The sequence below is a fragment of the Schistocerca piceifrons genome, chromosome 8, assembly GCF_021461385.2.
Source record: "Schistocerca piceifrons isolate TAMUIC-IGC-003096 chromosome 8, iqSchPice1.1, whole genome shotgun sequence".
Lineage (NCBI taxonomy): Eukaryota > Metazoa > Arthropoda > Insecta > Orthoptera > Acrididae > Schistocerca > Schistocerca piceifrons.
This window is the reverse complement of record NC_060145.1, coordinates 196,969,143-196,995,057: the sequence shown is the minus strand read 5'-3', so window position 1 is coordinate 196,995,057 and position 25,915 is coordinate 196,969,143. Positions and strand designations below refer to the sequence as shown.

The following is a 25,915-nucleotide window of genomic DNA, read 5'->3' as shown; positions in this document are numbered from 1 at the left end:
CTGTGAATGGTATAGCAAGATGTCCGATGTGAAGAAATAGCACACATGTTAAGAAAATTATCATTATCGCAACTAGTGTGCTATTTCTTCACATCGACGTTCTTCAAAAACAGTTGCTGAAAATGATGATGAAAAATCTGAATGAGAAGATTGGTCTTTGCTGTCTGCGGAGCATTGTGAGGCGAAATCCTGACGTAATCGGCGCCCGGCGCTACTTACAGAAACTCCAACGTTTAGTTTCACCACGCAGTTTTGACACTACAACTGCCACGTCGCTGACGTTTGTAGAAATGAAACAAAAAAGGGAATTCAACAAATCCGATAGGTGACGAAACCGAGTGACGGACCCATTGGACACCTATTATTTTAGCACATCCGTGCAGTTATCATTTTAGCAAAGTAGTTATCGCCAACAATGAATGCGCATCGCTCTCCTTTGAATTCCTGCTCTAAGGGCGATAAACAGGCTGCCTTCTTGATGATGTACAGAATATTTAATAATAAATCAATACAACTCCGCCAATGCCGGTCCCAAGTCCGGTTGAAAAAGGAGGAGGGGGAGGAGTAACGCCTCGTTAAAAAAGCTTGGTTCACCTGGCCCGGGTGACAGTATCTCGTGAGAGTTCATTGCCAGGGAAACGGCGAAGACCTCAACGGCACTGAAAGCGGCGATGAAGATCATCAGAACAGCGGAAGACGCAGGCTTTTGCATAAAAGCACCAGACTGTAGCGTCTGTTCCCACTGTGGGTGGCGACAAATGACGTCTGTCCCACATGTTAGTGGCGGCCTCACTTATAATTCTAAGCTAAATGCTGGAATTTTTATCATGGAAAAGGTCAACTACCTTTCTCCAAACTAAACTTTAACGTAAGACATGAAGGTTAATTTCAAAACGAAAACCACTCCAGGAGGTAACCAATCTTCCATCGCTATTCATGGCGGTGCAATTCGGCCTTCGGATTCTGGAGAGCCTAGAACATCATGTACGGTAGAATCGGAGCTTCCTAGAACTTCTTCAAATATAAGACCCAAGAAAAAACACCTACTGGAGACTCTGAATATCAACATACTTACGAAAGTTGGAAAACTGAAACAACTAACTGACACTCACAGTCAATGCAACATTCTTATATTAGCACTTCAGTATACAAGGCATCTGAATGAAAATGTATTTGAGTCAGGTGGATACATGATCTACAAAGGAAAACCAGCCATAAAAATTCCCATAATACGAATATATTAGGGACAGCATTTCTGGTCAAACAGAAACTTACTGGAGCAATAACTAATTTTAGCTCTCCATCAAAACGAATTTCATTTCTGACTTTCAAGTCAGACAGTAAAAGTTACACCATTACAAATACACATGCACCTACCAACCAACATAACAGATTAAATGTTGATAAAGTGGATTTGTGGGAAATGCTAGAACATTAAACATCCAAATTAGCAAAAGAGTATATCAAAATTGTAGTGGGGGACTTTAATGCACAAGTTGGCAAAGAAATAAAATTTGGATCAGTAATTGGAGATTATCCAGCACATGAAAGAACCAACAGAAATGGGGAAAGACTCACACATTTTTGTAAACAATTTAACCTAAAACTGATGTCAACACTTTTCAGGAAACCTCTGTGATATATCAAACTCAAAGAAAATGGATAATTAGGAAGAAATTAAAGAAACAATGCAAGAGTAAGTTAAAGAAATGGGACAACCACGCAGAATAGCAATACACAGATGGTGGAACGACCTGTGAGATGAAGAAATTAACAATCGACTAAAGGCATGGAAGAAATGGAAACAGTAATAAGAAACATGAATACTGGGAAGAGTTTCAAGAAGAAAGGAAAAAGACAGCAAAAATCATCAGAATAGTGAAAATAAAATGTAACAAAAAAAGATTAGAAGAAAAGGATTCAGACTTTAAAAGGAACAACACTAGATGCTTCTATAAGACTTTAAAAGAAGTTTTAACAGGATTCCAGTTACCAATTTTATATTTTAAAAAATAAAAATTGCTTTAACCTATAGAGAAAACAGCCAAATTGTTGCTGAATGCTTTGAAAATCTATTAAATTGTGAAGAACCTAATGACAGGTTACAATTTCTAAAACCAAAACATGAAAACCCTAAATCGGAACCACCTTAAGTAGAAGAAATAGAAATGATTATCAAAGCATTTAAGAATAGCAAAGCACTATGAGAGAATGGGATAGTAGCAGAAATATGGAAACTAGGGGGCTTATCCGCATGACAGAAAATTCACAAAGTAATTAAAGACATTTGCACAAAGGGAACCATACCCAGTGACTGGAAACAAGCATTGATCAATCCATTCCATAAAAAAGGAAATAAAACAGGCACCAACAACAACTGGGGTATATCCTTGTTACCAGTAACGTACAAAGTACTGTCTAAAGCACTTTTAAATGTGATAGAGGAACAAGCAGGATCTACACTACTGGCCATTAAAATTGCTACACCACGAAGGTGACGTGCTACAGACGCGAAATTTAACCGACAGGAAGAAGATGCTGTGATATGCAAATGATTAGCTTTTCAGAGCATTCATGCAAGCTTGGCGCCGGTGGCGACACCTACAACGTGCTGACATGAAGAAATTTCCCAACCGATTTCTCATACACAAACAGCAGTTGACCGGCGTTGCCTGGTGAAACGTTGTTGTGATGCGTCGTGTAAGGAGGAGAAATGCGTACCACAACGTTTCCGACTTTGTTAAAGGTGGGATTGTTGCCTATCGCGATTGCGGTTTATCGTATCGCGACATTGCTGCTCGCTTTGGTCGAGATACAATGACTGTCAGCAGAATATGGAATCGGTGGGTTCCGGTCGGTAATACGGAACGCCGTGCTGGATCCCAACGGCCTCGTATCACTAGCAGTCGACATGACAGGCATCTTATTCGCATGGCTGTAAAGGATCGTGTAGCCACGTCTCGATCCTCGATCCCTGAGTCAACAGATGGGGACGTTTGCAAGACAACAACCATCTGTACGAACAGATCGATGACGTTTGAAGCAGCATGGACTATCAGCTCGGAGACAATGGCTGCGGTTACCCTTGACGCTGCATCGCAGACTGGAGCGCCTGCGATGGTGCACTCAAAGACGAACCTGGGTGCACGAATGGAAAAACGCCATTTTTTCGGATGAATCCAGGTTCTGCTGACAGCATCATGACTGTCGCATCCGTGTTTGGCGACATCGCGGTGAACGCACATTGGCAGCGTGTATTCGTCATCGCTATACTGGCGTATCACCCTGCGTGATGGTGTGGGGAACCATTGGTTACATATCTCGGTCACCTCTTGTTCGCATTGACGGCACTTTCAACAGTGGAGGCTACATTTCAGATGTGTTACGACCCGTGGTTCAACCCTTCATTCGCCCCTGCGAAACCCTACATCTCAGCAGGATAATGCACGACCGCATGTTGCAGGGTCCTGTACGGGTCTTTCTGGATACAGAAAATGTTCGACTGCTGCCCTGACCAGCACTTTCTCCAGGTCTCTCACCAGCTGAAAACGTCTGGTAAATGGTTGCCGTGCAACTGGCTTGTCACAATGCGCCAGTAACTACTCGTGATGAACTGTGGTATCGTGTTGAAGCTGGATGGGTAACTGTACCTGTACACGCCATCCACGCTCTGTTTGAGTCAATGCATAGGCGTATCAAGGCCGTTATTACGGCCAGAGGTGGTTGTTCTGGGTACTGATTTCTCCGGTTCTATGCACCCAAATTGCGTGAAAATGTAATCACATGTCAGTTCTCGTATAATATAGTTGTGCAATGAATGCCCGTTTTTCATCTGCATTTCCTTTGTGTAGTAATTTTAATGGCCAGCAGTGTAATATAGGAGATTATCAAGCGCGGTTTAGAAAAGGTAGATCATGTGCAGAACAGATTCTTAATTTAAAAAGAATTCTGAGAGTGAGAGTTATTCAGAATAAAAATACAGTAGTTATTTTCGCAGACTTCAAGAAGGCCTACGACTCAGCTGTTAGACAAACACTATTCCAGGTACTTTATGAAACACGGATGTTCGAAAACATCAGTAGACTTGTTGAACAAACGCTCACAGACGCAAGGCACAGATACAAGGCGAAATTTCTCAGCCATTTAAAGCCAAAATAGGAGTTCTACAAGGAGATGGACTGACCCCAATTCTCTTTAACTTGGTTTTAGATAAAATAGTGAAAAAAAACAGAGGCACAAAGGGTGCAAGCAAGGGCCAAGGAAAGAACAAATTTGAAGTGAAGTTTTTGGCCTTTGCGGATGATATGGCTTTGATAACTCAAAACCGAACATATGCAACAGTTATTCTTGATCTGTTACACGATGTTGCTGAAAAGACTAGACTAAAAATATTCTATCAAAGAAACGAGTGTATAGAACACAAACTTAACACAGAAAAGTTAATGAAAACAAACTATGGAAAAATTAGAAGAGTTGATAATTTCAAATACCTTGGGGAGTGGATTCAAGTCAATGGACTGGATAACACAACAAACAGAGACAGAATAAAAAAAAAAATAGAATTTGCATATAAATTAGCACAAAACCACTAGAATAGGAAATCAATGGCCATTCAATCGAAGATTAGACATTATAATTCAGTTATTGGGACACAAGCAACATATGGATCAGAGTGACTAACACTGAATAAGAAAGGCGAATAAAGAGAATTAGAAAAAAGAGAGAGAAAAATACTAAGAAAAATTGTAGGTCCTGAGAAGAACAATGAAAACAGGTGAATTAAAAGGAAGAATGAAGATTTATACAAGAATAATGAAAATATCACAGATACAATGAGGAAGAGAGGGCCAAAATTTTATGGACATTGAAAAAGAATGGAAGAAACACGGATTACAAAGAAAATATTAAATCACGTTCGTAAGCTGAAAAAACTGTAGGATGGATAGAAGCAGTAAAGAAAGATGCCAACAAAATAGATGTTACAGAAGAAATAATAAGTGACAGGAATCACTTCAGGCTACTGATTGAAAAAGTAAGCTATGAAGAAAATGAGCCAAAACCTCGACCCAAGAGAGTGTGTACAGATGAGCAGTTGGAGAGAAAATGAAGAAGTACTGGGAAGAAAGTAACAAAAAGAAACGCCATTAGTCTTAAGTTTTATGCAGTCCATAACTGGCCAAATTCATAAATTAAAATAATAAATCGATACTAAAATATAGAGCTCAAAAACTAGCAGTATATTTACAACGTTCGGCCGATATTTTATTGGCCTGTATGTCGATATTTTTTCTCTGGTGATATAGTGATATATCAATACATCTTCCGATGTATCGCTGCCGTGTCCCGAAATGGTGGACTGCCGATGAATGGCGTGGCATTCCAGCAATTAATCGCCGTTCCGCACTATCCCAGGTGACCATCGTTCGCAAGAATGGCGGCGTAGAGGTCACATTTTTCCAATACTCGTATCTGGAGTGGCGTCCTCATGTCCTCTCATGCGATAGTAAGGCGATGGCTTTTTCGACAGGTCTTTCTCCATCTACACATGGCACGTCTGTCTACGAACTGTCTGGGTGATGTAGAGGTACTGTTGTGGCCAGCAGCATCAAGATCTGTCCCCTGAGATAACCTAAATGGAATCACCTCAAACGTCAAATCCGCCCCAGTGTCAAAAGTCAGGATGTCAAGGACCAGTTGCATCATCTGTGGCTCAGCTTGCCCCATTAGAATGTTTCTATGACTCTTTCCAACCGAATCAGTGCATGCTTCCAGGTCACAGGAGCTACATCACGATATTGATAAGAGGGCTCATACAGCCTAGTTGTTTGTAAGTTTCACACCAATTTTCAATAACTGTAGTAACGTCACATAACCTCTCCACCAGTGAAGTGCCTTTCGTTTTCACCGGATCTTTTGGGTGTATCACTGACTTTTCTCACGCAGCGTAAGCTTCCCTAATTGTTTCGGGCGCATGCGAAAGTATGCATTTTAAGGGCGAATATTCTGAGAAATACTAATAAGATTTTGATCAAAACATGATTTTTCCTTCAATGTTTTTGTACATATTTGAAATACGGTCCTCGAATTAGACAACATTGCCCAAACACATTGGGCAGTAACGTAAGGAAGAGATTAGCGTACAAATGATGCACCATTTGAGCAATGAGTCATTAAACAATTTTGTATCCTAAACTACATTTGAGACGCAACCTGATATCGCAAATGCGATAAAGATTACGTTAGTGACAGGGTTTCGAGGCGCATGATTACAAGAGAATAGACAAATCAATATGAATTGCTTTGTCAGTAAGAGACGTGGCAGCGCGCACTTGAAGTACTGAGACAAATTATTATAGCAAATAATATTTTAAACCTATTCAGACACGTATGCAATGGTAAATTCCCGAGTAAATCCAACATTACAACTGACTTTGTCGATGTTGGTTCAATAAACCAACTGTAGATGAGGTGATGCTCACACTGGGATGATCCGTCTTGATGTTAGCATCTGTGAGATTACACTCTGTTTTTTATAAGGTGCTTACATATATTGGAGCTGCTGAGAAATTTTAAAAGCATCATAAAAAAGATGATTTTTTTACCCTGAAAGTAGAAACAGCGTGCACAAAATGAAAATCGGATGAGTGGAGGGGTCCAACTCTTGCCGGATATTAATTTTTTGTCGTTTCGGTTAAAGATTAAAGCAAATTCTGGGGATGGATTCTTCGGAAAAGTTTTGTCTGATTCCGTTCTAACGTGTCCTGTCCGAGCTGATTCTCCTAGTGTAATAACTACATTCCTGAAACCATCGTTAAATAACATTGTACACGATTATGAAACACACATAAATGGGTTCTGTGTGTACCCAAGGAAACAGAAACTGTAGGGAATCTGACAGGTAGAGAGGCCCAATATCCTTGTAGCAGACACCCACAGTGTTGCCAAATAGTTCCAGAGCAAACCACAATAGAAATGTATGGAAAAAACAGTGCTTGCTCGTATAGATGAGGAACCTCCATCAAAACTCAACAATTGTCGCGTTAAGTAGGTCATCGCGCGCAGCACCGTGTGAGAGATAACAGGGGAAATTGCTGTAACACCAGTATCATTTGCACCTGTCACCATTGACCTTAATACTGCAACATTTATCTTCTACGATCTTGGCCTTCCCTTTATGTTAAGCCAAAACGTGATACAGCGCTGTATGGTCGATGCTCATTTTGTCACGTATATACTTTTCTCTTATGAATTCTTAATGCTGAATATTCGTATTACAAAGGCGACATTATGTCTCCAGAATAATACAGTGACTTTTTAAATATTTTCATGAACAAAGCACAGTTTAGAGAAAGTATTTTTTTATTGTAATGATAGTTTCAGGTGAATTAGGTAATCTTCAGACCTAAAATATGCTGGTGGGGGGGGGGGGGGGCAAGTAGTTACCTCAAGCTTCAGCTGGTGTACCTTTTAATAATTAATACGACAGAACTATGCAACTGAACAAAGTTCACTACTGGGGGACCATCAGCAGAGCAGCATGTAAAGACCAACATAATAGCCGCAGAGCTTTTACATATTGGAGCTGCTGAGAAATTTTAGTAGCATCATAAAAAGGATGATTTTTTACCCTGAAACTAGAAACAGCGTACACAAAATGAAAATCGGATGAGTGGAGGGGATCAAATCTTCCCGGATATTAATTTTTTATCGTTGCGGTTAAAGATTAAAGCCAAGTTTTGTCTGGTTCTGTCCTAATGTTTCTTGTCCGAGCTGATTCTCCTAGTGTAATAATTACAATCCTGAAACTTAATATTGATTTCCTTTAAAATATTACAAGAATATACCTATTAACAGCCGACTATTAAACATCAATTCTCTGATCAAGAAATATCAACCGTAGGGTTCATGGTGCACATGCAGGGATGTATGTCTGAAATTAAATTCTATGGCTAAGACCCGCTTCTGCATCCCAGACAGCTTGTCATTGAGTGGGGAGTGTTTATTTACCTGGCTACCAGCGAAACAGCTACGGGAAAAATTGCCATGCGGCGTCCGCCTAGCAGGTACTGCTCGGCGTTGACGGCGACCTTGAAGAATCCAAAGTAGACACCGATGGCCACGCAGCCGAGCAGCATGGCGCTGAAGATGACGTAGTCGGTGATACCGAAGAAGAGGCGGCTGGCCGCCGCTATGGGTTCCGAAGTCACTTCCATAGTTTCCGGCTCGCTAGCTCAGCTACACCTGTTGGAGAGCATTCACATGTTACCACTAAGAGTACCTATTACGTTGTGCTTAAAGCAAAGTTGGAGTCAATATCATAGAACACAGACAACAGTTCATACGGAAGAGTATATGGTGCAAAAATAACGAGCAGGAGCTTATGATTCTCGTCAAAGGTAACCACGAAACACCGAAATAGTGTGAGCTAGTGGTACAGCTTAGATACAAACCCAAAGGTCCCAAGTGACAAATCATTTGTTGTTACATGAATCCCCTCAAGCAGTAACGCTGTCAGAGATCTGTGGAGAGTGGATATACGTTAACAGACACAAGCAGTCACTACAAGCTGCTTCTCTGAAGTGTACTAACAAGACGCTAGGACTAGTGCTAATGTATTCACGCTGATTATTTTTGCTATTGGAATTAGTTCCATATTTTTATGTACAATATGATCGTCAGTGTTAAATGATTTTTGTACTCTAGGGTCCAGATGTTATGACAAATTATTTAAGGAGTGGCTGATAACAAGGCTTCGGATAAATATGTATTAAAATGACAAAATATGTATGTATAATACTGCTTTAAAAATATAAAATATGGAGACAAAAATTTACGGTTTTCCAATAAACCACATTTTATTATCCCAAAAACAAACAATTTTATGCCTCTTCAGTCTCATTGGCATTATTTGTATTGTTACAATACACAATCACATGTTTTTTAAAATTTTCAAAATTAGAACTATTTGTGTTTCAATGGAACAATACTTTATATTGACTGAAAGATATTTCACAAGATGTCACCTGATTAAATTTGCGCAGTTCTGGACGTGAGTATGGAACGTCAAATTAGTCATCCATTCTTCCGCACAGAATACGGTTAATTATTGTTAGCAGATTACGACCTTTATTTTTCACAAGTACATAGCCTAATTTTTGCTTCAACATCTCACCAACGGGTCCTTCTGCTTCGTTAATTTTCATTTTTCTGCCTTCAATAATCTTTACTTTTCTTTCAATGATGTTGAAAGATTTACCAGTGACTTAATCTGAAGAGGTAAAAAGAAAAAAACAGTAATTGCTTTTGATGTATACTAAATGACGTTTTCAAAAATTTCTTTTACACTCGAAATAGAAGCAGGCCCATTTTCAAATTGAAAACTAATTCCTGTAATGTCACTCAAATGCTCAGCGTACTATTCAGCTGCTTGTAGCCATCATGTACTCCACCATATCAGTTCTGGTTCTGGTGGCAAAATAATATCGGGATACGTCTCTTTAAATTTTGAGATCCTACTGGGAACTTCCTAAAATATTTTTCTTTCAGGTTTGATATTAAACTATTAACATATTTTGTAATTTACCCAGCTAATGTATTTATTCCGTGTGCCAAGCACGTTGCGTGAATCATTTCAGGATATAAAACATTTAGAACATCTGCAGCTTTAACCATGTGAGGCGCACCATCGATAACTATCAAGGAAAGATTTTCGTGTTTTACGACATTCGGCCATAAAACACTCCTAGCTTTTCTGATGTTTGGTGGTTACATTTAGGGCGTTCTTCAACAGAAAAGATTTTCTCGATTTATCTTCAAATAGACATCCAGTAACGTTACTATCTGTACTGGAAAACTGGTTTGCGAAATACTTAATATATGTTTGTAATTTGAAACATAACGGTTGCTTATCCTTTCAATTTTTACGTATATTTACTACGTGATCAAAAGTATCAGGACACCAGTATCCGGACACCACCTAAAACATACGTTTTTCGTATTAGGTGCATTGTGCTGCCACATACTGCCAGGTACTCCGTATCAGCTACCTCAGCAGTCATTTGACTTAGTGAGAGAGCAGAGTGGGACGCTCCGCCGAACTCACGGACTTCGAATGTGGTCAGGTGATTGGCTGTCACTTGTGTCATACGTCTGTACGCGAAATTCCCACACCCCTAAACATCCCTAGCATCACTGTTTCCGATGTGATAGTGAACTGGAAACGTGAAGTGACACGAACAGCGCAAAAGCGTACAGACCGACCTCGTATGCGGGCTGACAGAGACCGCCGACAGTTGAAGAGGTTCGTAATGTGTAATAGGCAGAAATCTATCCAGAACATCACACAGGGATTCCAAACTCCATCAGGATCCCCTGCAAGTACGATGACAGTTAGGCGGGATGGAGAAAACTTGGATTTCGTGGTCGAGTGTCTGCTCATAAGCCCCACATCGTGACGGTAAATGACAAACGACGCCTCGCTTGATCTAAGGAGCGTAAACATTGGACGATTGAAAGTAGAAAAACGTTATGTGGAGTGACCAACCACGCTACACAATGCGGCTATCCGATGGCAGGGTGTGGGTATGGCGAATGCCCAGTGAACGTCATCTGCCAGAGTGTGTAGTAAAATTGGGAGGCAGTGGTGTTGCGGTGCCGTCATCTACATGTACATCTACATGGATACTCTGCAAATCACATTTAAGTGCCTAGCAGAGGGTTCATCGAACTACTTTCACGTTTCTCTATTATTCCAATCTCGTATACCGCGTGGAAGGAATGAACACCTATATCTTTCTGTACGAGCTCTGATTTCCGTTATTTTATCATGGTGATCGCTCCTCCCTATGTAGGTCGGTGTCACACTCGAAGGAGAAGGTTAGTGATTGTAATTTCGTGAGAAGATTCCGTCGCAACGAAAAACGCCTTTCTTTTAATGATGTCCAGCCCAAATCCTGTAATCATTTGTGTGACAATCTCTCCCATATTTCACGATAATACGAAACGTGCTGCCTTTCTTTGAACTTTTTCGGTGTACTCCGTCAGTCCTACCTGGTAAGGATCCCATATCGCGCAGCAGTATTCTAAAAGAGGACGGACAAACGTAGTGTATGCAGTCTCCTTAGTAGGTCTGTTACATTTTCTAAGTGTCCTGCCAATAAAACGCGGTCTTTGGTTAGCCCTCACCACAACATTTTCTATGCGTTCCTCCGAATTTAAGTTGTTCCTAATTGTAATACCTAGGTATTTAGTTGAATTTACGGCTTTTAGGTTAGACTGATTTATCGTGTAACCGAAGTTTAACGAGTTTCTTTTAACAGTCATGTGGATGACCTCACACTTTTCGTTATTTAGGGTCAACAGCCACTTTTCGCACCACTCAGATATCTTTTCTAAATCGTTTTGCAGTTTGTTTTGATCTTCCGATGACTTTATTAGTCGATAAACGACAGCGTCATCTGCAAACAACCGAAGACGTCTACTCAGATTGTCTCCAAAATCATTTAAATAGATAAGGAACAGCAAAGGGCCTATAACACTACCTTGGGGAACGCCAGATCTCACTTCTGTTTTACTCGATGACTTTCCGTCAATTACTACGAGCTGTGACCACTCTAAAAGGAAATTACAAATCCAGTCACATAACTGAGACGATATTCCATAAGCACGCAATTTCACTACGAGCCGGTTGTGTGGTACAGTGTCAAAAGCCTTCCGGAAATCCAGAAATACGAAGTCGATCTGAAATCTCTTGTCAATTGAGCTCAACACTTCATAGTGAATGAAACACCACACGAACATAGACTGAGATTCTCAACGTTTATACTTTAAAGAACGTAGACCTGTAAATAACACCATGAGGCGTAGCGGCAACCTCGTCCTTATCAACAGTGAATGACATGGACGTGAAGTTATACATACGACTAACGTACTCCTCATAGAGGTGCGCGTCAGACGTCGCGCGTTGAATGAGACTCTCGAGTAGAACAATGAGCAAACCTTTAACGCTGCAGGCTTACTATTCACATCTCTGGCATTAACTAGCTTGCTTGACTGTAAGGCCCATTATTTAGCGTTCCACGCGAAAGACAATCGAATGACGAAACAGAAATCGTATAGGAACAGAAATCATGCAACGCACCGACGACGAAGACGGCATGTAACGTACCGTCTGTAAACTTATTAGTGAGCTATTGCACCCTAGCTTCGGCTGATAGATTTCACGGACGGTGAGGGTACCGACTAGCTTAGCCATCGAACGAAATTGCGTTTTAGCTGCCTTAATATAATATCATGTTCATTGCTACAAACAAGTACCACATTTGATAAAAGCGTGTTTATAAATTCGCTTCACGAGAGCTTATAACTTTGGTGAGACATTTTCACTACAAGAGATGCCTGGTAGGGAAGGGCACGTTGACAGCATAAAAACTGTCGCCGCTCCCCTCCCCGTCACTCCCAAAACAGTATTTTAATGCTTCACTCCCAGGAAGTGACTTTACTTCTTTCCCTCTTCCCAGAATACCTGGGAAGCAACACTCAAAGTCTTGCAGACTATCTGAAAGTCTAGTCTGCTTCAGATGGTGCGATTTGTGTTTCCGGCTCGTCCATTCTGAGGCCAGAAATGGCGCTTTGAAGTGTCATTTAATGCTACTTTTATGCTCTTACGCCTTATAAAGATCAGTTTTATACAACGTGTCGTCGAAAATATAAATTTATGCATTTCTGATATAAAAATATGGAATAAACTTTGTCACAACCACAGGTGGAAGCACAAGCGGCCAAAGACACTGCTAGCTAGGGCATAGCCACCTATGGTAAACTAACACACGCAAACAGCGACAAACGTCGGTAAGCCCCTGCATATCAGCAACACTGACTGGCAACTACCAGCTGCTATTAGAGCCGACCAACAGGCCACAACAGGGACACCGACGAGCTCGCCCACAGACGCACAAACAATCTGCCAACATTCTCTCACACTGTGCTTCCGGTATATGACCTATCGGACACAAGATCAATAACAAACTGTTGCAGGTTGCTGACGCTGAACGAGGACTCTGTACCAGCACTAAGCGCCAGCCGCCGAGAAGCACAAACGCACAACGTCAAGGTATCGACACGCATGATACCCACTACTAACAAAGCCTATCCTTGCACGACCTATTGCAGGCAGCAAGACAACCGCTACTGCCCTTACCACCCGACCTAACTATCGCAGAGGTTTTTTTCCCTTGGCTCTTGCCTTGGCACTTTTTTTCCTCTGCCCTTCAAACCGCTACCATTCATCCGATTTCGACCAATCTATCTCCAGACGAGCGCGTATTAATGGTTAACCCTAACCAGACGTACGCAAACATGGCAGTACCCACATCCTGCGACACCTCACTTTAGTGAATACTAACCCTTATGCAGAGATGGCAGTAGACCTTTTGTGTTGGCCATCATGCCGGTGTGGGCGTGGAGGGGCTCCACCTCATAAAAAAAAATAAAAAAAATTGAAGTACGGAAAAATATGGTCTAAACATTGAAATATGGAAAAATATGGAAAATGAAAATTAAATTTTCAGTCTCCAAATGAGATGCTTTATGTAGAAAGCTACAAAAAGAATGAAATGAACACGTATTTACATATTAATCCGGGCCCTACTGGTAACGTACTCTTGAATTTGGATATTTGCGAGTTTCGAATTTCCTACCTAATGAGTGTTACCAACCTGGAAGGTTGAGTCCCAGTTCTAGATCTTAATCGAGGAACGTAAGTACAGATCTCGTTATAAGACAAATCTTTGATCATGCAAGACGAGCGAGTGCAATACTCTTTATTTTATCTGAAGTCTCAGTATAACTGGTGATTGAGTTTCGTCACTGGGAACAACAATATTGCTGTCGCAAGTTTTTTGTGGCTCCATCTATTCTTATTCTTTTAAAGGAAATGGAGCATTGTACTTCACTGGTAACGCGCTTCGTGAAATACTTGCACACTATGGATGGTGCCGTTCTGTAATACAACGAATTTGCTAAGATATCATCATTACATGATGTATGTTCTATATTTGCGCTGCTTCATGTTTGATATGTTGATGTTCCTTGCTATCTTTTATTGTAAAAGGGAGCAACTTCTCTACGTCACTAGCAAATTTGTGAAGGTAATGAACTTCTGTTAATATGTTATAAGCCACGTTTTAATGCTTCAGTAAAGTATACAGAGTTTCAGTGAGATCATACACGTATTAGTCACCTTGACTTAGAGTGTTTCTGAATATTAAACGATCAGATTCGATCATGAGAGCACAGATCTGTCGAAGCCGGTAATCAACAAAATTTATAAACGACCTTGTCCCAATTTATGTTTTAGAAAAATATTTTATCGCTGAAATTCTAATAATCTTACTATTTTAATGTATTAACTAAACGACACACATTTTTAGCATTGTTTTACAACCTTTATTATTGCTGTACGACCTAGGTTTCGGGTTATAACCCGATTTTCCAGAACACAACTGATCCCAAAGGTAGAAATCATGCAAACGTAAACATATGAACTTCTAAGTTTTTCGATTCCAGACTTAAACTATAAAAGTTATCCCTGTTGATAATTCTAATGCACTTACACATGTATTTTGCAAAATTCCTTAATATAGCAATTACCGTAACGGAGAATAAAGATATATTGGAATGAAGCTATGTGCATAGGAATCGGAATTTGTATCATAATCTTTTTAAGAATGCACCAGGATTCTACTCGTATGTGCAGGTTGAAACTTTGTGTAAAGGGTGTATAACTAAACTGAGTTAGCTTATTCAGTAGTAAATGTACGTACGTACGTCTGTGTTTCAATTTCTAATATTTCTGAGTAAGATTTGCACTCTTTTCTTTTGTATGTAAGACATCTACATCTATTAAATATTACATAGGAGAAGATCATTGTCGCCTTCATTCATAAATAAATAATGACACAAGTTCCCACTCGTGTGCACATACCTCTATTTAAATGTATCTTCATTCATGGTTAATGTAAATACTGTCGTAATGAATTTTGTGAAAGTGATGTGCAGCGGTGTCAAAATTATCATCAGAGACAACTACTATAGTTTAAGCTAAGAACTGACACTCTAAGAAGTCGAAATGTTTATCTTTGACTGGTTCCCATGTTTGGGTTTAGTTGTGTGTTGCAGACCATGCCATATTTGCTCCAAAAGATCCTACCCTACCTTCAACATTAAAATGGGTGTTCTCACCGCCTCATCCATTCCCTAATAATCGTTAAGGAGCTTGTGACATTGAACATTTGCAACGGAAGATAGCCATTGATAGCGCAATACACACCGTATAGAAAGCGTTAACCTACTAGAATGTGGTGTTCAAATCGCGAAGGGCTCACGCTTAGATAACGTGGGATAATTAATTTGACGATTAGAAATGAAGGAGACCGATAGTAACAGCAAACAGCTTATATCACAATGCTACCCCTCCTAATGTGGCACTTTACACGACTCTGTCAAATACACGCCATCATGGGTGCCTCTGTACATACAGTCGGCAATATTTTACTTCAGCACAAAACTGGAAACTCTGGCCAACTATGACTGAAGTAGTTTCGTATTAGTTCATGATTTGACACTTTTGTGAAAAGTCCAAAATACTACTCCCTTTTGACCTACCGTCTGAAGCATAATGAACAGCATTAAGATGAAAGATTCTCTTTTGAAAGACAGTGATGTTACCTTCGACGAAGTTTTGGCCTCCAGCGCAATGACATGTCTCTAGAAAGAGACTAGCGGTGTTCTGTGTACCAGACAAATCACCATTCATGTGATCCATAGGTGTGATGGCGGACTGAAATCTACCAGTTTCCTTCCAACACCCATTGTTCCACCACTAACCCGAAAATAAATCATTTAGATATCCGAACAAGCCAAATGACACCTAATATTGGAACGTGCTAGTAGTCTCCAACAGTAGGTAGACATGACCATTTCTTTAGTACTTCACAAAACATTATCGGTTGTTCTATCGCGGAATATAGTCGACGATCACGCTAATACATGTGTCTACCGTTCTTCATTGGTCCGCATCACTCGGAAGGAACTCAGGAGATGGGCGCTTATCACTTATCTCTAAAAGAAAGTGTCAGCTAGTGTCGCAGATGGCCGTGAAATATGGCTGGAACAATGACTCGTTGCTTCATTGTGTTTGCTGACAACTTACAGGCGTCTTAATTTACAAGTACTCAGGTGAGAAATGCTGTTTTATATTTGCTTTACTAGGTAGATAATAGCAACACAAGGCTACTTCACTTTGTACGCTTTCATATCGTAGATGCACGAACAATGAAACACCTACAAGTACAAAGAATTATGAAAAAGAGGAATACTGGTAGCATATATTATCTAGTGTCAACTACGTCACTAGAGAATAATACATATTTTTGCTTCTCTTTGTTGACAAGTATTGTGTAATTGTTCTTTGCCACTTCAGATTTGTAATAAGCTGAATGACTGGATCAACGATAAACTTGAACGGATGTCACGGGACGTCCGCTCCGAACAAATGCAACGAAAGAAACGAACAAAACGATGGGGGAAGAGAAGGGGGGCTTGTCAAAAACGGGCGGAGGAGCGGACAGAGGTTCAAGGCACTGTCTTGTCCTTGGGGTGGGAAACTGCCCCTAAAGCCAGAAGAATCAGTAATGATTAAAGGCATGAGAATGCAGAAGGCAATGGAAACCACTGCATTAAAAAAAACATAACGTGTATCCATAGGACATTTGGCTTGTAACTTAAGAAAGTGTCATGATGATCTCTCTATTGGATAATGATTTTGGAATAATTCCCTACTCGGATGTCCCGAAGGGGACTGCTAAAAGGGAGGTGATCATGAGAAATGGATTGAATAATAAAAGAAAGGATGATATTCTACGTATCACGGCGTGGAATATCTTAAGTTTGAACATGCTAGAAAACCTGAAAAGGGAAATGTAAATCCTCAATCTAGATATAGTAGGGGCCAGAGAAGTGAAGTCGAAAGGAAACAAGGATTTCTGGTCAGCATCAGAAAATGGTATAAAGGGAGTAGGATTCGTTATGAATAGGAAGGTAGGACAGAGAGTGGATTACTGTGAACAGTTCCGTGATACGGTTCTTCTCATCAGAATCGACAGCAAACCGACAACGATAGTTCAGATACACATGCCAACGTCTCAAGCTGAAGATGAAGAAGTACAGAAATTATATGAGGATATTGAAAGGGTAATACAATACGCGAAAAGAGATGAAAAACTAATATTGGGGGGGGGGGGGGGGGGAGAGAGACTGGAATGCAATTATAGAGCAAGGAGTAAAAGGAAAGGTTACAGGAGAATATGGACTTGGGAAAAGGAATGGGAGAGGAGAAAGACTAATTGAGTTCCCTAATAAATTTATTCTAGTAATAGCGAATAATCTGCTCAAGAATCACAAGAAGAGGTAGTATACTTAGGAAAAACCATGTGATACCGTAAGATTTCAGTTAGATAGATCATGGTCAGACAGAGATTAAAAAATCAGTAAAGCGCACTCAGGAGCAGATATAGACTGGGATCATGATGCAGTAGTAATGAAGAGTACGCCGAAGTTTAAGAGATTAGTCAGGAAGTATCAATACACATAGAAGTGGGATACGGAACTACTAAGGAATGGCGAGATACGCTTGAAATTCTCTAGGGCTATAGATAAATCAATAAGGGATACCTCAGTAACCAGGACAGTTGAAGTGGAATGGACACTCAGAAAAGAGTAGTCACAGAAGCTGGAAAGAAAAACAGTGGTACAAAGAATGAAACTGTAAGGAAACCATGGGTAACTGAAGAGATACTTCAGTTGATCGAAGAAAAAAATAAGTACAAAAACGTTCAGAGAAATTAAGGAACATAGTAATACAAATAGCTGAGGAATGAAATAAATAGGAAGTGGAGGAAAGCTAAGACGAAATGGCTGCATGAAAAAGGCGAAGATATCGAAAAAGGAATGATTGTCGGAAAGACTGACTCAGCAAAGATCAAAACAACCTTTGGTGAAGTTAAAAGCAAAGGTGGTAACATTAAGAGTGCAACGGGAATTCCACTGTTAAATGCAGGGCAGAGAGCAGATAGGTGGAAAGAGTACACTGAAGGCTTCTGTGATATGTCTGAGGTAATAGAAGAAGAAACAGGAATTGATTTAGAGGAAATGGGGGATCCAGTATTAGAATCAGAATTTAAGAGAGCTTTGGGGACATAAGATTACGGCAGAGGGGATAGATATTATTCCATCAGAATTTCTAAAGAGATTGGGGGATGTGTCAACAAACGGACTATTCACGTTGGTGTGTAGAATGTACGAGTCTGGTGACTACCATCTGACATTCGGAAAAATTTCATCCACACATTCCGAAGACTGTAAGAGCTGAAATGTGTGAGAATTACCACACAATCAACTTAACAGCACATGCAGCCAAGTTCCTGACTAGAATAATATACAGAAGAATGGAAAAGAAAATTTATGATGTGTTAGATAACGTTCAGTTTGGCTTTAGATAAGGTAAAGGCACAGCGAGGAAATTCTAACATTGCGGTTGATAATGGAAGCAAGACTAAGTAAAAATCAAGACAGGTTCATAGGATTTGTCGACCTGGAAAAAGCGTTCAATAACGTTAAATGGAGGAAGATATTCGGAATGCTGAGAAAAATAAAGGTAAGAAATAGGGAGAGACGAGCAATATACTATATGGACAAGTGTCAAGAAGGAGTAATGAAAGTGGACCACCAAGATCGATGTGCTCGTATTAAAAAGGGTGAAAGAGAAGGATCAGTCTTTCGCCCGTACTGTTCAATGTATACATTGAAGAAGCCATGATGGAAATAAAGAAAGGTTCACGAGCGCAATTAAAATTCAAGGTGAAAGGATATGAATAATACGATTCGCTGATGACATTGTTATCCTGAGTGAAAGTATAGAAGAATTACAAGATCTGCTAAACAGAATGAACAGTCCAATGAGAACAGAATATTGAATGAGAGTAAATCGAGGAAAGATTAAATTAATGAGTGGTAGTATAAATGAGAACAGCGAGAAACCTAATATCAGGCTTGATGATAACGAAGTGGATGAACTTAAGGAATTCTACTATCTGAGTAGCAAAATAACCAATGACGGGTGAACCGAGGAGGACATCAAAAGCAGACTACCACGGGCGAAAAGGGCATTCCTGGCCAAGAGAAATCTCCTGGTACCAAAAATAGGCCTTAATTTGAGGAAGGAATTACTACGAATGCACGCTTGGAACACAGCGTTGTATGGTAGTAAAACTTGGATTGCGGGAAAACCGGAACAGAAGAGAATGGAAGTATTTGAGATGTGGCACTATAGACGAATGTTGAAAATTAGATGGACTGATAGGGTAAGAATTAGGAGGTTCTGCGTCGAATCGGAAAGGAAATGAAATGTGGTAAACACTGACAAGGAGAAGGGACAGAATGATAGGACATCTGTTAAGACACCAGGGAAAGAATTCCATAGTACTAGAGGTAGCTGTAGAAGGCAAGAACTGTAGGGGAAGACAGAGATTGCAATACATCCAGCAAATAATTAATGGTGCAGGTCGCAAGTGCTACTCTGAGGTGAAGAGGTTAGCACACGAGAGGAACTCGTGGCGGGCCGCATCAAACTAGTCAGAAGACTGTCGAACATTCTAGGTAAATTAAAACCGTAGTTGGTTTGTGCGTAATTTACAGGTCGCATTACTGCACATCACGCCTCGACTGCAGACATTAACTCACTAGAACATCTGTCCTACTCTTCCAGGCTCCACGGTTACTACCATGCACATGATGTCTGGAGACGTCGGACAGACAGACACAAAACTTACAAATCACATACAAGTATTACACCGCATTTAGCGATTTTAAAATCTTCTGGGAGGATAACGAGCAGTTGTGGCCTTTCATGAATAAGATATTTTCACTGTCCTTTGTAGGCTAAGTCACTGGTAAAAGTTGATGTGTTAAAATAAAAATAGGTGTGTAGGCACTAAAAACCGATTATGGTATGAAGCGATATTTTAGCCAGTCGTTGAGATTAACAAATTATGCAATTATTCTCGAATATTGGAAATCCATCGCACAGTTCACTTAATAATTAAACTATATCAGATAAATTAACATTTGTTATTTACCACATTATAATATGTAAAAGTGGAGATAAAATCCACTCAACTGATTGAACCTAGTGTGTAACACATTTATAATGAATCCCTTCGATTAATTTGCAGGCGGCGTATCAAGGCTTAAGTGTAGAAGATGAAGATTATCAGTATGGCACAATTGAAACAACGAACTGGAGATGCATTTGATCAAATGTCTGTAACTAGTCTGCATAGTGTGTTTCACTGTATGTAAGACCGCTGGCAGCAATTCTCAGACTTGGAGATGTACTGCTTTGTGGTTCTATTGTGATACATGTTCCGTAACATATCGCACATTATTAGTAAATTTACTTTTCCACAGAAATGTTTAAGGACCTTACGTTTACCCTTTATAAATATAGTCTTTTAAGACTAAAGAAAACTATTATATCGTATTTATATATAGAACAGTTTTTGTTGTTCAGTAATTATTATGCAAGAATCATTTGCATATCTAATGTTCAAATTCACAGTCACTTTGTTTTACAGACAATCATATTCCATAACTGTGGACTGAGATTACTCGGCGACAGCGACCCACATGCTATCAATTTGACACGCTGTATCTTCGATATCCCTCATCATCTTCTGACAAAAAAGATTATTATCTGACAACGTTTGTGGCCACTGCTTCCTCTTCCACTGAATTTCAGATGGATAAAATTAAGTAGAACTACACAGCACGCAGATCTGTGATGAGGCCTAGATTGCCTCAATCACATAACAACCGTGATACTGCTATATATTTAGCAACTCTGTCACAGAGAATTTCAGAAATTCAGAGTACCTGTCAAATATAAGTGTGATGACGAGTGAAATAATTTCATGCACACCTCAATCAACTAAAGGTATGCTTACGGATATGCAGTAACCTACAAAATTTCTGTACCTTCGAATACAACATCCCAAAAATGTATTTTCGAGAAAAAATTTCCACTTAAACATATTGTTCAAAGATACCATTTTTCCCATTATTCCATTTCAAAATCTGGTGACATTGTCGTTTGAGTTACATTGAAGTATTTTCCAACTAATTTTTGTATTTAATATTCCTCTCGAGCTGGACAGTTTCCTCGAAGTGCATTTAACCAGAAAAAACATATTTCGCGATGTTTTCTAGAAAAAAGTTGTAACTATGTCTGAGGGACCCAATAAAGTCAAACTTTATATACCATAGGTTCATAGTATGGTTTCGGCCATAGGTCATGTCATATTACAGGTATAACTGCGATTTATGTTCTATCGGTTTGTTTTACACAGTAATAGTATTTCTAATCATACAAACTTTGTTATACTGTATATTACTGTCATTTCATTTAACATTTTTGTAAAATTTCTCAGACAGGCATTTCCGTTAAAGGCGTTATTACATCTTCCCAGATCTCTAAATTTGTTTACCTCTCTTACCTAGCAGATCCCACTACGCCTCCCTTCATTGCTTGGTCATCAGTCGTATAAGGTGCACTTTTTCGCTATCGATGGACGTCTTTGTGTAGAATGGTTCGACGTCTCAAACTAATCAACGATAATTTGGGACTGGATAAGCGGGCTTCAGCCATCTCCAGATGTTGAAGATAGCCGAAGACCTTTTGGAGAAACTACGGCGTAGTCTGTAAAACACATTTCTACGATGTATATCCGCTCGTACGTCTGCATGCCACCTTGGGCCACCTTGGTACATTCGAAGCGGGCTCTCATTAATAAAATACTTTTTAATTGATTCAACTATGTGTTCTTGTTGTAACGTTGTAGACTGAGGTGACAGAAGTCATGGAAAACCTTCTAATATCTTGTCGGACCTCATTTGCCAAGGGCAATGCAGCAGCTCGATGAGGCGTGGACTCAACAAGTCATTGGAAATCCCCTACAGAAATATCGAGCCAAACTGCCTCTATAGCCGTCCCTAATTGCCGGAACAAGACTTTGTGCCCAAACTGATATGTCTATTATATTCCGTAAATATTCGATCGGATTCACGTCAAGCGATCTGGATGGCCAAATCATCGCCTCCAACTGTCCAGAATGTTCTTCAAACCAATCACAATCAGTTGTGGCCCGCTGACATGATACATTACCATGAATAAGAATTCCATCGTCGTTTGTTAACATGAAGTCCGTGAATGGCTGCGAATTGTCCCCAAGTAGCCGAACATAACCATTTCAAGTCAATGATCGGTTCAACTGAACCAGAGGACCCAGTCATTCCATGTAAACACAACCCACACCATTATGGAGCTACTACTAGCTTGCACAGTGCCTTGTTGACAACTTTGTGGTCCAACCAATTTGGTCCGAACCCAGGAAAGACCCTGCAGGTGATGTGCTCTTGCGTTGGGCGTCTGTGTCGTAGTCCACTAACGCCAAATTTCGCAGCACAGCCCTTAACGGTACGTTCGTCATACTTCTCACATTGTTCTGCGGTTATTTCATGCAGTGTTGCTTGTCTGTTAGCACTGACTACTCTATGCTCACGCTGCTGCATTCTGTCGTTATATGAAGGCCGTCGGCCACTGCATTGTCTGTAGTGAGAGGTAAAGCCTGAAATTTAGTATTCTCGGCGCGCTTTTGACACTGTGGATCTCGGAATATTGAGTTCTGTAACAGTTTCCGAAATAGAATGTCCGATGCGTGCAGTTCTAACTACTATACTGCGTTCGATGTCTGCTAATTCCCGGCATACGGCCTTAATCACTTTGAAAACTTTTCTAAATGAGTCACCTGAATGCAAATGACAGCTTCACCACTGCACTGCCCTTTTATGCCTTGATCACATAGTACTACCACCATCTGTTTATGTGAATATCGCCGTCCCTTGACTTTCGTCACCTCAATGTATAACGTATTAACTAAGCAAAACGGTTTTTCACTCTAGTTACACACACTTTATAATTACTGTATGACTTAGCTTTCGTGTTATAAGCCCATTTTCTACACAACTTATCCCAAAGGTGAGAACCAAACATAGATATACACGTCAAATTCTTGGTCTGTAGATTCTTATTTCAAACTATGTTCTCATTAAATATTCATGTCTCCCTAACAAAAGTCGTATCTGATGTTATCTGTTTCTGAATTCGCCTCGCGGATTAACGACGAGGGCTGGGAATTGGTCAGCCTGTAGGTAACTTTTATGTGATTCCTCACATCCCGCTAGGTAATTACCAGTCTGATTCCCACGCCCCGGCTCAGATACACGTTGCGCAAACAAACTGAAAACGTTCTCACACTTGAGCGTGAAACCCAGAGAGATGGGGTACATAGAGGGATTCATTACATTACCTTTATCGTTTTCCATGGATCCCTTGGAGAGGAGTCTGTGGGATGTGGAAAGAGCCAAAGTTTTTATTTCTTTTTTTTTCTGTGAAAGCTTGATGGCCTTTTCTCTTAAGCGACACAGAGTCAATCCTAGAGGTTCAAGGAGACGGTAATGACCTTCTAAGTTCAGTCTCTTTAAATCGCATAGAGTCAGTCGTGGTGGTATACTCTCCTTAATGTCACATAGATTCCCTGCTGGGAGTTCAGTGATAGGCTGATGACCTTCGAAGCCACATAGAATTGCTCAAGGGTGTTCAATGAAAGACTGATGACCTTCGAAATTTAGTGTCTTTAAAGACACAATCGTCATAATCATTGTCATCAGCATTATAATCGAAACTGATATTACTTACTAACTGTCAACTTCGGACTGCAGCCGCTTGGAAAGTTTGGTTTCGATACTTCTTTTTAGATTACGAAAAACACATCAGGCTATTTGGAATCCATTCCTTATTTCTTTTGCTGTCTAGTGAGCCAAAATTCAACTGCCTAAGATATTAAAATCGTTTGATCGTATCAATTCATTATTAATCTCATTTTAAGTGTTTATTACACTTTACTTTAGCCGTGTCCCTGACTGTCATGCCTACTTCCAACGTGTACGTACACTGTTCTTCCATTAGGGGTTAACGTTTTTCTCCAATAACGGCAAACAGAAACACAACATTAGGAAAAGGAAGACGAATCAGTATGTTATAGTACTACAAATATCTTCTTGCTTTTGCAACTGACAATTTCTGTGTGCTTCCTCTTGCCAGACTCTTCTTTAAACTGTACCGAAATGCGCCGTTACAATCACTAAATGATGGGGAACCAATGTGGTAAGTGGATAAAACAGTAATATGGATATATTTTCATACTCTGTCGATTTAGGATATAGACTACTTGTCACCTTATTTCTCAAAGCACTGGCGAAAGCATGTCTTCAAAATTGTTTCAGAACATGACCTAAAATGGTTCTATTACCACGAAGTATAGTCTAAGGATGAATACTAAGTGTAAGACCATTTTAATCCTCAATCTCCCGAGTAGAGTGTAGATTAAACTTCGATAGTAATACAGTTGTCATCTGCAGAGAGAAACACAATCATCCTCCATAACATAAAATTTCTAAAGTGGTCTTTCCCCAACATATTTGCAACAACATACCGCGAAGGTATCACATTTCTTTTGAATCTCATAATGTACGGCTAGAACAAAACTTACCTCAAATAAAGTTTCGGCTGTCGAAGAAACAGTAGGCTCGTTGGAGCGAATGCGAATTTAGAATCCGTAGATCGTGTGCAGCGAAAGAAACTACACGTTTTTGAGAAGTCGGTTGCACGTTACTCCATGGGTGGTTTAGGGAGATCAACCGGCGAGTTCGGTATACATACGACAGACCGGGCACGCGTACTGCTTGCAAACTACATTGCGGGAAGTGCCACTGTGGCACTGGGACAAAGGCCAAGCCCTAAAAAATCTCTCCGTTTACTCAGACGTGTGTACGACAGTTTGCTTGCTCACTTAAGGACGTCGGTTGCATCATAAATTAAGAGTGTCGAGTTCTCTTAGGATGTGAGCTTACCACTTCCATTGTTGACTCAAGGAGACGTTCCACCTGTGTTGACAGTATGCATCAAGGGCGCGGCCCAAGTTTCTGTTTAGATCTGTAACAATCTGCTACTTCACTATCCTCGATGCAATACAATGCCAGACATTTTCGGTCTGTTTCGTAGAGCGAGAAGTATTTCGCCATATTTCGCAATGCTTTTCGACAGCAGAATAGCAAATAACTGCCTACTGAACAGTCCACTTCATAAACATCGTGGAACATGCGTGCTGTCGGTCTATCAATAATCTTATCTTCATCTGCGGATGGAATGTAATGCTTCTGATATATAGTTAATCTTCAGTAGCACTGCCTTATTTCAAAAATGAAGTTTTCCACTTTTTCGCAATTCAGATGTCTGCTTCAGATCGCCTAACTGGGTGACTGGCGCGACTGCGAAATCTGCCTCACAACTGACATTTGTTGATATAAACTGCCGTAACTTCGTACACCGTTCGACATTGTGTGTATTGGTAAATTTTTACAAGGCAGCATAACCCAAAATCTATCAAGTCTTAAGCAGTTTGAACAATTAAAATGATAGTTTGATACTGAAACGCACTTGCACCAAAGATTCACCACTGTCAGACTGGCAGCTAGGTGTGTAGCTAGTAGTGAACTAACCATTGTCGTGGCACGTTGCCATCAGCAGGATTTTATTTTCTTTGAATTTTATAACAAATGTCCGTAGTACATTTCATTCGCTACCCGAAAGAAGAATCTTGCATGCGTTACGAAAGTATTCAATAGTTTCTTCCGCTTAGCCTCATCAACTGTAAACGTCTAGCATCAACACTGCTTGTGAATA

The 25,915-nt window shown here is 40.1% G+C and overlaps 1 protein-coding gene across 1 annotated transcript in view; it reads right to left on the bottom strand.

The window, feature by feature from the left end:
• LOC124711882 (sodium-coupled monocarboxylate transporter 1-like) overlaps positions 1-24,887 on the bottom strand; it is a 187,986-nt gene extending 163,099 nt beyond the window's left edge. Inside the window, exons 1-2 of the mRNA XM_047242124.1 lie at positions 24,723-24,887; positions 8,008-8,241 (exon numbers count right to left, since the gene is read on the bottom strand). Of these exons, the coding sequence (XP_047098080.1) occupies positions 8,008-8,213 (206 nt within the window). The 5' untranslated portion in view covers positions 8,214-8,241; positions 24,723-24,887. The remainder of the gene's footprint in view (positions 1-8,007; positions 8,242-24,722) is intronic.
• Between the last annotated feature and the right edge of the window lie 1,028 nt (positions 24,888-25,915).